A 12,035-nucleotide genomic window follows, 5' to 3' on the forward strand; every position below is an offset into this window, starting at 1 on the left:
AATAATAATAAAAAAAGTTGCTTGAAGACCACTGTCAAGTTTCAACAGTCAGTGATGATTTTGATAGCATCAATGCCAGGCCGCATTGAGGCAGGAATTCATGCAAAAGGGGCCCAAACCAAGTACTGAGTACATATGTATGATTATAGCTTATAGAGGGCTGACATTTCTGTATTTAAAATCCCTTTTTTATTGATTTCATGTAATATTAAAATTTTCTGAGATTTTGAATTTGGGGTTTTCAGAAGCTGTAAACCATAATTATCAAAATTATATCAAATAAAGGCTTGAGATATCTCACTTTGCATGTAATGAGTCTAGATAATATATTAGTTTCAACTTTTAAGTTGAATTACGGAAATACATGAACTTTTGCACGATATTCAAATTTTTTCACGTGTGTGTGTGTGTGGTCAGCTTTGAGAGAGTCTCAGATCATGGAGCGTGAGCGCAAGGCCAAGGTGCAGGTGGAGCGTCAGATGGAGGAGCGTTACAAAAAGGTGGAGGAGCAGCGGAGAAAGGAGGAGCAGAAACGACTGGCTGTGGAGGAGAAGAGGAAGTTGAAACAGGAAGAGGAAAAGGTAGCCGCAGCACAAATGAGTTGTCGGGAGCCTCAGACCAATGCTTGCTTCTAAGTTGATTTGAATTTGAATTGTCCTCTCCGCTTCTGGTTTAGGGGGTGAATGTTGCTCTTCCGTAAATGACTCACATTTTTTTCTCCTCCCCGGCCACCGTTCTGCTGTAGGAGCACTACGAGGCTGTGATGCGACGGACACTGGAGCGTAGTCAGCGGGTGGAGCAGAGGCAGAAGAGGTGGTCCTGGGGAGGACTCTCCACAGACTCGGATGGACGGACAGGTAGAGGCCCTTTTGTTTGCATGAAAAGTTCACCCTTTTCTTTTTGACTTTCATCCTCCACATACCAAGTAACCAAAAGAGCCAGTTAAGATGCACCGAAAAGCTCCAAAACATGACCGGAAAGTGTAGGTGACAGTGTGATCATGTTTCAGCAAAGTTGGCGGTTATGCCTAGTAGCTGATGCATAGAGAGTTACTTCTCAACTCATATTCAGGGGCAGCTGTATTAACTTAGCCTCGTCAGCACCTAGTTGAGCTGTCAATAATTTTTCGCAAAACCACAATATTTAGAAGTTTGCCAACTTCATAAAAGTGTAAAAGTGGAGAGCTTTAAAATATGGCTAACCTTAATCTCAAGTAGCTATCAGCAATCCTGCTAACCTAGTTTAGTTCATGCAAACTTATACGTCTGTCACACTCCAACAACAATAGATCGCAATGTTCTGTAGAAATCTGTATTAGAATTTTATGTTCGTAACTTTGAAACAAATTTTTAATTTTTAAATTCTGTTTTGATTATATTGTCGGAGTACCAACCCGTGACTATCTTCCCGTGTTTGTGCCAACATTTGTATATGTTTTCCATGCTTTAGGAACTGGATGCCAAGCAATGGCTGGTGGTTATCAGCCAAGTATCAGCTCCTCTCTCTCTCTCTCTCTCTCTCTCTCTCTCTCTCTCTCTTTCCCTGTATGAAGGGTGTGCCTCAGCATCTTGTGTTTTACCGCTCCTGTCTGAGAGCTGTCTTTTCCCACAGGAGACTCAGATGCCAGCGCCTCGCCTCCAGTAACAATAGTTGTCTCCCTCGCCTCGCCAGAAAAGCCACCAACAAGTCGACAAGGTTTTGTTTGTTGATCATTTGCTCTCCAATGTAGCAACACAGCATGGACCGGCACTGCCACTCCAGATAGCTTGTTTACTCACTACGCCTCCCTCCCTCCCACCACCTCCAACCCCCCCACCTGTGGTCTAACTGGCACATTTTCACTAACCGTTTGTTGTATGGGGCCTGTGTTCTGAATGTGCATTTGTGCTGGGCTAATTGCTGGAAGTGTAGCTTTTTAGGTTTTTCACTCACTCTAGCACTTCCAGGTCAGATGGGCACATGGTGGCATGGAAGCCCAGCACAAGAAACAGGATTAATAACCTCTGTATTCTCTGGCGTGGACCATGCAGTGTTATTGATGATCTTCTCTGTGGGGTTTGTCAAACATACTCATCTGTTTACTAACCACCAAGCCTGGCTCTAAAACCACAACAACTGTGTTATGGTTTGTTAGAAAATATCCATCGTCGTGTTCGACATGAGATTTGCCTGCAAATCCATACTGTATATTATCTATACTGTATATCATGTGTTTTTTTTTCAATGCGTTATTATTATTTAGGGTTGTTTAGGATTTTTCAGAACCTTGTATTCCCTTGTGTGCACCCAACGGCCCTTCCCCATTGGCCAGCCTGTAGTGTAAACCCCGCCTCCCTTGTCTGTCTTTCCTCCTCCCTCTTAGTTGACAAGCGTTCCACATCCACCATGAATCTGAAACAGCCATCTGAGGCTGGCATCAGCAAACGCCTATCCTCCTCCTCTGCCACCCTTAAATCTCCTGACAAACGTAAGTCGCCACCCACCCCTCACTTCCTCATTTGCTTCTTCCCTCTCTCCCTCCTTCCTTCTCTCCCTCCTATCCTCAGTGTGTTCATGTGTTGCATCTTAACCATCGCATTATGATCCCGACAGCTTTTTATCAGTGTGTTTTAATGGGTGACGTACTGAAATCCAGCAATCGGCATTCTGTACATTATGTATGTACTGTACTGTGCTTTGTTTTCCTCTTACGCCTTAATTGAACTCTGACACTTATGCTCTTCTGTGACCCAGGTTTTAAACACAGGCTCACCGGAGCACAGACAAGCTGGTAAAAGTATTGGGTTCTCTGTCATTGGTTCCAGCTAATGATAATTTAGCATGGCCTCCCAATTCTCAAAAAGGATTTCCTTCGAGATGAATAAAGTTCCATCTCATCTTATAAGTTATCTTATCTCATTCTGCTACATCCATTCACTTTTTCACCTCCATGAAGCACTTTCTCTGAATCAGTTGGGGAAACACTACATTTTGATTTGTTAATGTAGTGGTATAACAGCCAGTCACCATATTCACACACATATACACCCTCAGTATATTTTGATTCAAAAGCAATGCATTTGATTTATGCAGAATAAAATGATCAACAGCTGATCCGCAGCTCCCCACAGCTTCTGTTGGCCGCCGGTGCCACTTCTTCTTCGTCTTATTACTGATTTCTCTATACCTCTCAACTTGTTTTAATTTGTATTATTTTCCTGTCTCAGGCCGATGAATGGATTCTTAAAAATCTAATGGACTTTATACCATTGGCAACAGAGTGCTGTGTAAATTCACCTTTGGGTGTTTCATCATTGTCTCTCAGGTATTAAGCAGAGGAGTTCGTCTTGTAACCGGTTGCCTAGCAATGGCAATGCTGCTCAGGCCAGTAAGGAAGACGGAAAAAAACTTCAGGTGGAACAGACAGGTGCAACAGATCCCCCTCTCCATGACACGCTATGCTTTCATAACAAAGATGGTGTCCAGTACTCGATAGTATTCAATGGTCTTGTCATACCACCAGAGGTTCTGCAGAAAATATTCAATATTTTTATGAATTTCTGGAGCAGCTTTGATTACCACAAAGCAAGCTGACTTGGTACAGACTAATGCTTTTAAAGAATCGGTTATTAACTCTACAGCAGGCCCCCCTTGTTTTAGTATTAATATTGTAGTCACCTGAATTAGGGCGAATCTGGAAATTATGATTATATGGGGGCAGTTTATAGCTCTCCTTTTGTGTGCTTCAGCATCATCTATTCAACTTGGACATCAGCTGCTGTCTGCCATAGCCTGGTGACTCACATAAGGCCAAATGAAGTGCACATGACTTGTAAAGTGTCTCTGGGCATTCCTTGTTGACTGCTTCCCGAGTGCCTTCTTGGCCCTTAACTCCGCTCTCATGTCCGTAGGCCGTTCGGTGACGAAGAGAAGTTCCTCCCTCACACGAGTAAGTGTGGGCAGAGCACAGACCCCTACCAAGCCTGATAAGGGGACAACGGATGATCAAGGTGGCCAGCATGAACAATCGCAATTCTTTCTTTTATATAATTTAAAAAAAAATCTGCTTCACTCAGGCCTTGCTTTTGGAATAACGAGCATGTTGCTTTGATGTTTTTGCGACTTACTCATTTGTTTTATATATCTTTGTCGACTACTAAGAGTCTACTTAGTTTTGGGGATAATATTCTCATTTGGCTCATCAGCTTGTATGGGTCTCCAAACAGGCAAACTCTTTCGGTGTATTCCTTCTCTCTGTCCATGTTCTCTTTCCATTAAGTCTTGCTCACAAACTCCTGTATTACCCCTAGGCAGCTGCAAAGCTCCTCTACACTGTTGTTGGTTTGTGATTAACTGGGAACAGTGCATTTGTCCCATCTATGCCTTTTAACTTTCCCACTGCCCTAACCAACCAGTTCCTGTAATTCACCACATTTCTCACTGACAGCTAATCTTATTTTAACCTTTTATTTTTATTTTTTGCTGTTTGCCGTGTCTGCCCCTAACAAAGTGTATTGTTTTGTTGTCATAAAGTGTTGATTGTTTTCTCACTCCCAGATGACGTCACCGCTTCATTTAAGTCGCTGGGCTCGTGCCTCACTGTGGTGTGTGTGTGTGTTTGTGTGTTTGTGTGTGTGTGTGTCTGTGTCTGTGTCACACAGTGCCATCCCACCATTGCACCACCAGAGCACAGAAATGACCACAACTCACTGCAGTCTGTGTATTGACATTAACCACCAATGCTTTTGTTTTGGTCCTCAAGTCACGTCAGCCTATGTGTGCGGATGATAGGTTGTCAAATTGTTCCTGTTCTGTGTACATGTTTGTTTGTTTTGTGTGGTGAACCGAGACAATACTACAACACAGCTACCATCATTCATCATAACAACTTTGTCCTAGTCATCTGTAAAAACTAGAATTTAATTTAATTTTAATTATTGAATCAATAACCCCCACACTATTAGCTGTATAACTATAACCTTATCTTGGACTAATAAGCCATATTTTTAATACTTTGATGCCAAGCAGGAAGCCGGGCTGCCATTCTCCGCGGGCTAGCGCTCAACATCTAATAAAAACAAAACAAGTCTGTCTGCAACAGATGGCTTCTCAGTAAGGGTCTTCAAACAGAGGCATGACTCCGCACCCTCCTTTTTGAAAAGCTAACATTAAGGGACATGTGACTTAATCAACCCATCATGACGTATACTGTACTCTTCTTGTATAATGATTTTCTTCTTAGCAACAATGGGCTAAATGGGGAATTGTGAATTATTTTATTTAATGGAAGCAAGAGCACTTTGTTTCTGCTGTGCGATTCCACCAGGGCTGTTTTTTAATCGATCTGGTACTTTCTTCCTCTTAACCGTAGACACTTTTGCACAGCAGAAGCTGAAGAACACCTATCACTATTTAGTCTTTGGTTTATTACACTTTTTCATCTTCCTACCCAATAATATTCCTCTGCTGTCTCTGACGTTCACTAAAGGTCTGTTTTTCCCATCAGCACACCTTCATGTGCCTCAAGGAACGATTGATTTGATCTTATTGTCTACATTATCTTCTGTTTTAACTGATCAATCAGTAGTCTTCCATGGCCTCTCTTTCCGTATGCCTCGCTTCCACTGAACAGCACAGTTCGGTTCGGCAGGGCACAGTAACTCTAGATCTGTCTTTCTCCATGCCGACAGTACCTTTACTTGGTAGATGGCGTTTATGCTGGATATAGAGCATAGCCTATACAGGTCTATGGGTCAGAGCCGTTGAATGGCGCTGGCCGCGGCAGTTACGTTACTATCATGACATCATAGCAGCGGTACACAGTGCAGGCTGCTAGATAATTAAAACATTTTCTCTAAACACAATCTACACTCTTGCCCATGGGACTTCACACAGCGGTTTATCTCTCACACGGAAATTATTCTGCCGACCAATTAACCGGACTGCAATGTGTCGCTTTTGTAGCTACAAGATAGGTGCGGCTCTGCTCGCCTATTTTTTTACCCTTTCCCACTTTTGAAAGTGAAAACGTAAATGAATGCGTGCCGAACTGAACTGGACCACTCAGTGGAAACAAGGCGTTACTGTCTTCCTCAGCTATCCTCATTTTATCGAGTATCGATAAAAGTTAACAGGATTGGGACAGTTAAGGAGCCCATGAGAGATTATTGGGACTTCACCTTTTGTTTGTTGATGTTAATTTTTTCTCCTGTTGGTTAAATCACATGGTGCCCTTTTCTAAACTGTATTGACACCCCCCCCCCCCACCCCTTCCCCCTCTCGTTTGTTTTGCCCTCATCCACTCTTCCCTTCTTGACCTTTTTGTTCTACTCTGTTTTTCCGGGTGATTTCATTTTCGTTGGGGGCCGTGTAGCTCGCAGAACACCGGTCAGCACTGTGGACGGAGGGTTCCTTAGTCGCCTGCTCACCCCCACCCAGGCGTCACTAGCTAGGAGCAAGAGCGCCGCCGCCCTGTCAGCCGAAGGAGGAGATGCTCCAGGTAACCTCCGCTTGGGAGAGACCCTGACCACGAGGAAGGAGGGCTAGACACAGACCTTGGTCCTCCCTGCTTTCCATCATTCATTGTTTATCGATTGAAAGTCAGCCCAGTATCGCTTCACTAGATCTGAGCTTATCCCAGTGCTCTGCTGCAGACTCAGCCTTTTGGGTGGCCTCTCGACGGTGGTGGAGTAACAGAAGTCGCTGCACAGGCCCCCCCCCCCACCCAACAGTCTTTTAAAAGCCGACCATTGTAACGATCAGCTGTTTATGTTATGTATATACAGTCATTATTTGCAGCAAAGTACAGTCATGTGAGCGCGCATGGTTACTGAGTAAATATTGATACACACACACGGGTTCAGCTCACATGCACACTCAGATCTGCCACAATTGGCTGTTGTGTGTGCTGAGCTGAGCTGAGCAGGGACTGACTTGGCTGGGAACGTTTCTCTGCTTCTGAGGAGCCTCCGGGTTCATGCTGGGAGATTTGCCCTCTAAGCTGCTTACCTGTTTGGTTCTTGTTACGTCAGAATCAGACTGTGGTGCCGGTGCATGTGTTCTGATAGTGTGACCAGAGCGCTGGCTGGGGACTGGTTGCTGAAATGGTAATCGCTGCCATTTCTGTAGAATCTATGGGCTTGAACTCGCACTACTAATCAAATGTGCTACAAACCCCTTCCTGGCTGTAGATTTCAGGCTCAGATTTTGCAGTAAAATATGCTTTGAAGCCATCTAGGTGGAGGTAAATGTCCCCCTTTGAGGACGTGCATGCCGTACATTTTAAAGTGAACTGTCTCTTTGTGTTATGCTACGATGGGGGAGATCTACGGTATATACGGCAGTGGTTAGACTCAACATAGATGCTGATAATGAATCTCTTGACATGCACCGATGAATACATTTAAAAACATAGAAAGACCAGTACTGTTAAGCACCGACTCACTCCAAAGCGGCAACTGTATTCTCCATGCTGGTTTTAGGCTGTGGTGTTTATTGACCAGCCATTACAAACCCATTAGCGGCTATAGATCTTCTGCTAAGTGTATCCCCAGTAGAAACATGACACATCTGCATTAGTAGCAGCAACAGCAGTAGCTCATGGCATACATTGTCATAATCAACCCCATAGCTGCTCAGTATGAAGTCATAATGAATAACAAAACACATTTGTGACCAGGCTGTGGCACTAAGAGTTCTCCAGGTCTCAGGATTATCATGGCTAATCCCCCAATCTGAGACAGCGAGCTCATAGCCAGTCTAAAACAGTATTTACTCTCCTTACTTATTTACTCTCCTTACCAACCACAGGCTACATTTAAAACTCATTACTAAGATAGAACACGGGTTTTCACCCATTGTCATTCCAGCTTTATAGTTATTTAGCAGCCCAGTATCAACATTTTATTAAATTGGTCCGGTTTACATACAATTTGTTTGTGTGTTGTTGAACTATTTGCCACAAACAATTTCAAGAGAAGGCTTTGCCCTGACACCACTGGAGAGTGAAAGTTATGGAGACTGGGGAATTATAGCAGGCAAATATCTAAGACAGCAAATTAAATTACTCTAGTTTTTTTAAGTTACTGCAACTGAACACATCAACAAACAACACTTACAACCACATTCACTGTGTGTTCAGTGTACTAATACAGTCTGTGTGATATGTATCAGTGTTGGTGTAGGTGTTGTGTGGCTTGCTGTGCAGTGCTGCACTTTCTGGTGTTCAGGTGTGTGTTCATGTTGTGTCCAGACTGAGGCTTTTTGCACCTGTGAACCGTCTTTTTTTTGTGAGATTGTTGCTCTGTGCTTTGCCTGTAGCCAATAATCTCCAGCCAAATCATTGCTTCAGAAATCAAGCTGTTTTCCTCCTTTCCAGAGTGCTGTATCTAACAAATCGCTTTTTTTTTGCTCTTGTCCCCTTTACAAAAACAACTCTCCTTCTGCATTCCTTTCAACCATCATCTGCCATCCCTCCGGCTCTTTCTCTCTCTCTCTCTCTCTCTCTCTCTCTCTCTCTCTCTCTCTCTCTCTCTCGTCTTTCCCCTCCGCTCTCTTCATTCTCCGATCATTTTGCTTTTTGGTTGCTTTGCTGCCCTACTCCGTCGCCGCTTGTCGCGCCTCCTCCTATTGGTTGTGCTCCTCTGGCCGTCTGCGATGACTGTGTCCTTTACCAGAGTGTCACCTGTGTCCTCGCTCAGCCTCGGCCAGTCCCTTGCAGCCGCCGCCGCGCGGACCCGTGCGCAGCCGCAGCATTGACCGACAGAAGAGCCTCGGTATGACCACATCCGTGTCGGCCGACGGAGCCCTAGACCCCTCTATGGTGAGAACTCCTCCTGAATGTTAATGTTACTACTAACGCCAACTGGCATGTATAGGAAACTGTTTACAATCAGTAGAAAAACAAAGTAGTGTGTAATTTAAATGATCGACTTATGCTAAGCTTTTATTAGAGGTAGTTGTCCTCCCTGTGCCTTCTCCTTAAGCAGTGTGTTTCTTATATGGCTATATTGTTTAAAACAGTATTCGAGCAATGCATAACTGATCTTGTTCCCCAAAGACCTTTTATTCCAGTGGGGTCTAGTCATTCATAGTTTTGCTCAACAGGACATCTGTTTGTTGGACTTGAATTGTCAATGATTATATCTTCAGTTTGACATTTGAATAATTACTTTACAACATGATTATGTGATTAAAATAATTTCACACACCCCAGGAAATAGTAATTTTTACCTGATGGAGTAACCTTGATTTGGGGCTTAGATGGTAACTGATTTTATCCGTATTCAAGCTAGTGACTGATAATAGATGCATGCGAGTTAGTTCATGTGGAGGACTCAATTCTGAATCAGTATGACCATGTTACTGTAGAAATATTAATATATAAGAAAAAAAGGGGTTTCTGAAAATCTGAATACAGAATAGTACACAGTACAAGGTCATTTCTGTAAAATAACATAGTGGTGTGTTATTAACACCACTTTTGAGCCTTTTAACTTCCAGTAATAGTATGCTTTAGTTTAGTTTGATTAGGAAAATACGGACAGACCTTAAAACATTTTAGCTGATGACGTGATTTAACCATTGATAGCGCTGAAATACAAAGATGCCTTTTATCAATGCTTGGAAACCAGCATGAAGTGTTGAGGGAGGCACACAGGTTTATTAAGGAGTGACAGCAACTGCATGCTTTCTCACTTTGAAATGCTCAAAAGTTCTCAGAGAAATAAGTGAAAGGCACCAAAGACTCTATTTTATATGCACACACATCCTACTATATTTGCCTTACAAAGTACCTCTGCAGGATGCTAACCATAGGGAAATGTTGTTCCTTCAGCTGCTGCTGGTCACTCGCAATACTTTTTATACATTTGCCAAAATGTTATCCAACGTACTGCTTGACATTAGTGATATCTCTGACTTTAGATTGGCCGTAGTGCCTGGCTGCCTTGCCCCCTCCGCCTCTGTTGCTGTGAAGGGACTCATTGTGGTAGCATGTGACAAAGGGATCCACAGTAGCCTGACTAGAGACGGATCAGGCCATGCAAAGCAGACCCCACCCTGGCCCTGAGGCCTAATGTTAAAAGCCTTTGACTTTCCTCACCATTGCATTGCCTACTCTCCTCCACAGGCACAAACTGATGTGAGGATCATTAGAATTCACAGCCTATCCCTTAGCAGTTGTTTGACACTAAGGCTGCCTGCATACAGTGAGGATGTTTATTTTAACAAATGATAAAAGGGTATATTAAAAAATAACACTTATGGTCTTCAAGTACACTTTTCAGGTTTTCTGCAAGATTCTTTTCTATCTATCTTTTGCCTAAGAACATATAATCATGGTACAGTACAGTCAGTGGCTGCTATTGCTTTGTTTGTCTTTGAGATCAGATAGTTAATGTTTTGCTCTAATGTAATATTGAAATACATAGGAAATGAATTGCTTGTCCCTGTTATGAAATTGGACTGTTTACTCTCCCATCCTCCAAAGACAATACATGTGAAGTGGTGTGACCAAAGCTAATATAGTTAGAATAGCAGGCCAAATTCTTATATAAATACATATAATGCACTTTTATTAAATGTCCTCTTACATTCAGTACCGAGAGCTTGCAGCACGACAGTACTGTATATTTGTGTCTATTGGAATGTCACACATTTGTCCTTGCTGTGCCCAACATAGCGCATGGCCATTAAAAATAGATGAATTAAAACCTGACCCATGGCCTCCTGCACAGCAGCATTGTGTCGCTGTTTGGAATGACATTGAAACCAAAAGAGCACTTTAGCAGAGACAGACTTAAAACTGAAAAAATAAAAAAAGGTTCAGCTTTCATTTTACTGTTTTAAAAGGCATCCATGTTTTTCTTTTTTGTATTTCCTTCAGGATTTTGACCTTTTTTTATTTATTCATTAGATACATTTGTCTTGTTCCCTCCACCCTTGGGGAATGGACACTTTTGATTCCAAGATCAGTGTTAGGGATCACAAGATGATTCATTGAATAAATTAGACAAACATATACAGTAGGTTATATACAGTACTGAATACTTTAACCTCTTTGGGACCTCTAAAAAAAATACATGATGCCATCTGTTTGGTATACAGTAAGTGCATACAGTTATTTCCACATTAAGTTGTGTTGACATTTTTGCTGTCAGTATAACTTGGTTACATGATTAACTGTTTTGTTTATGGCACAATCATATTTATATGAACATTTTATTGTAGGCAAATGTGTTACAAGTTCATAGAATGGTCTTTTTTGAGTGATAGTCGCTCACAAATAACTTTCAAACTGCTGTCCCATCTCCAAAACAGAAGGACAAGCCGTTAACATCACAACGCCCCCCCTCTCCATCTACTTCCCTGGGACGCAACCGTTCACCGTCACCAGCACCCAAACCAGCCCCAAAGAGGACCCCTTCCCCGACCGCCTCCAAGTAAGACTCCAAGCATTCTCCAATATGGCTTTATACGTTACTTTCAATTATTTAATAGTTTGGATGCAGCCCTTTTCCTTTTGATTTATTTTATGAAACGCAAATGGACTCAACTCCAAGCTTTCTTCTCACAGGCCAAGTTCCAAGACACGCCCACCTTCCCCTGGTGCGATGAAACAGCGTCCACCGTCCCCACAGCCTGCGTCAGCCAAACCTCCACCTATCCAGAAACCTGCTCTCACTCCAACAGGGCCCCCCACCCTGCGCAAGAGGGACTCCAAGCCCAAGGATCTGTGTCCTGTCCAGGCTTTGTCTCCGCAGTCCTCCGATTCCAACAAGTCCAAAGACAAAGATGGTAAGCAGTTCTCAGGAACAAGAATGCTTTATTGTACTTCATAGAAACACTATAGAAGGGTTTTTGGATCACATGTAATATAGCTCCGAATAAAGGCAGCCTTAACCAAGGGCAGCTGACAGGTTTTAATTAGTCACTACTAATGTTTGCCAAGACTCATCATTCTTCTGGAGAACAGGATGTTTGCGCTGGTGCATCCATCAACACATGCTATCTATTCCAGCTGACATCTTTTTCATCTTAACAGTATAACTATCACA

At 42.9% G+C, this 12,035-nt stretch overlaps 1 protein-coding gene across 8 annotated transcripts in view; it reads left to right on the plus strand.

Annotated features, from left to right (window-relative positions):
- Positions 1-12,035, plus strand: part of map7d3 (MAP7 domain containing 3) — a 30,809-nt gene that overhangs the window by 11,459 nt on the left and 7,315 nt on the right. For 2 of the 8 annotated variants that reach the window (XM_080035764.1, XM_080035765.1), the window contains exons 4-13: positions 418-581; positions 746-857; positions 1,612-1,695; positions 2,363-2,467; positions 3,305-3,406; positions 3,891-3,989; positions 6,353-6,478; positions 8,655-8,800; positions 11,299-11,420; positions 11,555-11,775. In XM_080035764.1, the coding sequence (XP_079891890.1) occupies positions 418-581; positions 746-857; positions 1,612-1,695; positions 2,363-2,467; positions 3,305-3,406; positions 3,891-3,989; positions 6,353-6,478; positions 8,655-8,800; positions 11,299-11,420; positions 11,555-11,775 (1,281 nt within the window). The remainder of the gene's footprint in view (positions 1-417; positions 582-745; positions 858-1,611; positions 1,696-2,362; positions 2,468-3,304; positions 3,407-3,890; positions 3,990-6,352; positions 6,479-8,654; positions 8,801-11,298; positions 11,421-11,554; positions 11,776-12,035) is intronic. The other 6 variants (XM_080035766.1, XM_080035768.1, XM_080035769.1 and 3 more) reach the window with 6 other exon arrangements.

The sequence above is a fragment of the Ammodytes marinus genome, assembly GCF_949987685.1.
Source record: "Ammodytes marinus genome assembly, chromosome: 10".
NCBI lineage: Eukaryota > Metazoa > Chordata > Actinopteri > Uranoscopiformes > Ammodytidae > Ammodytes > Ammodytes marinus.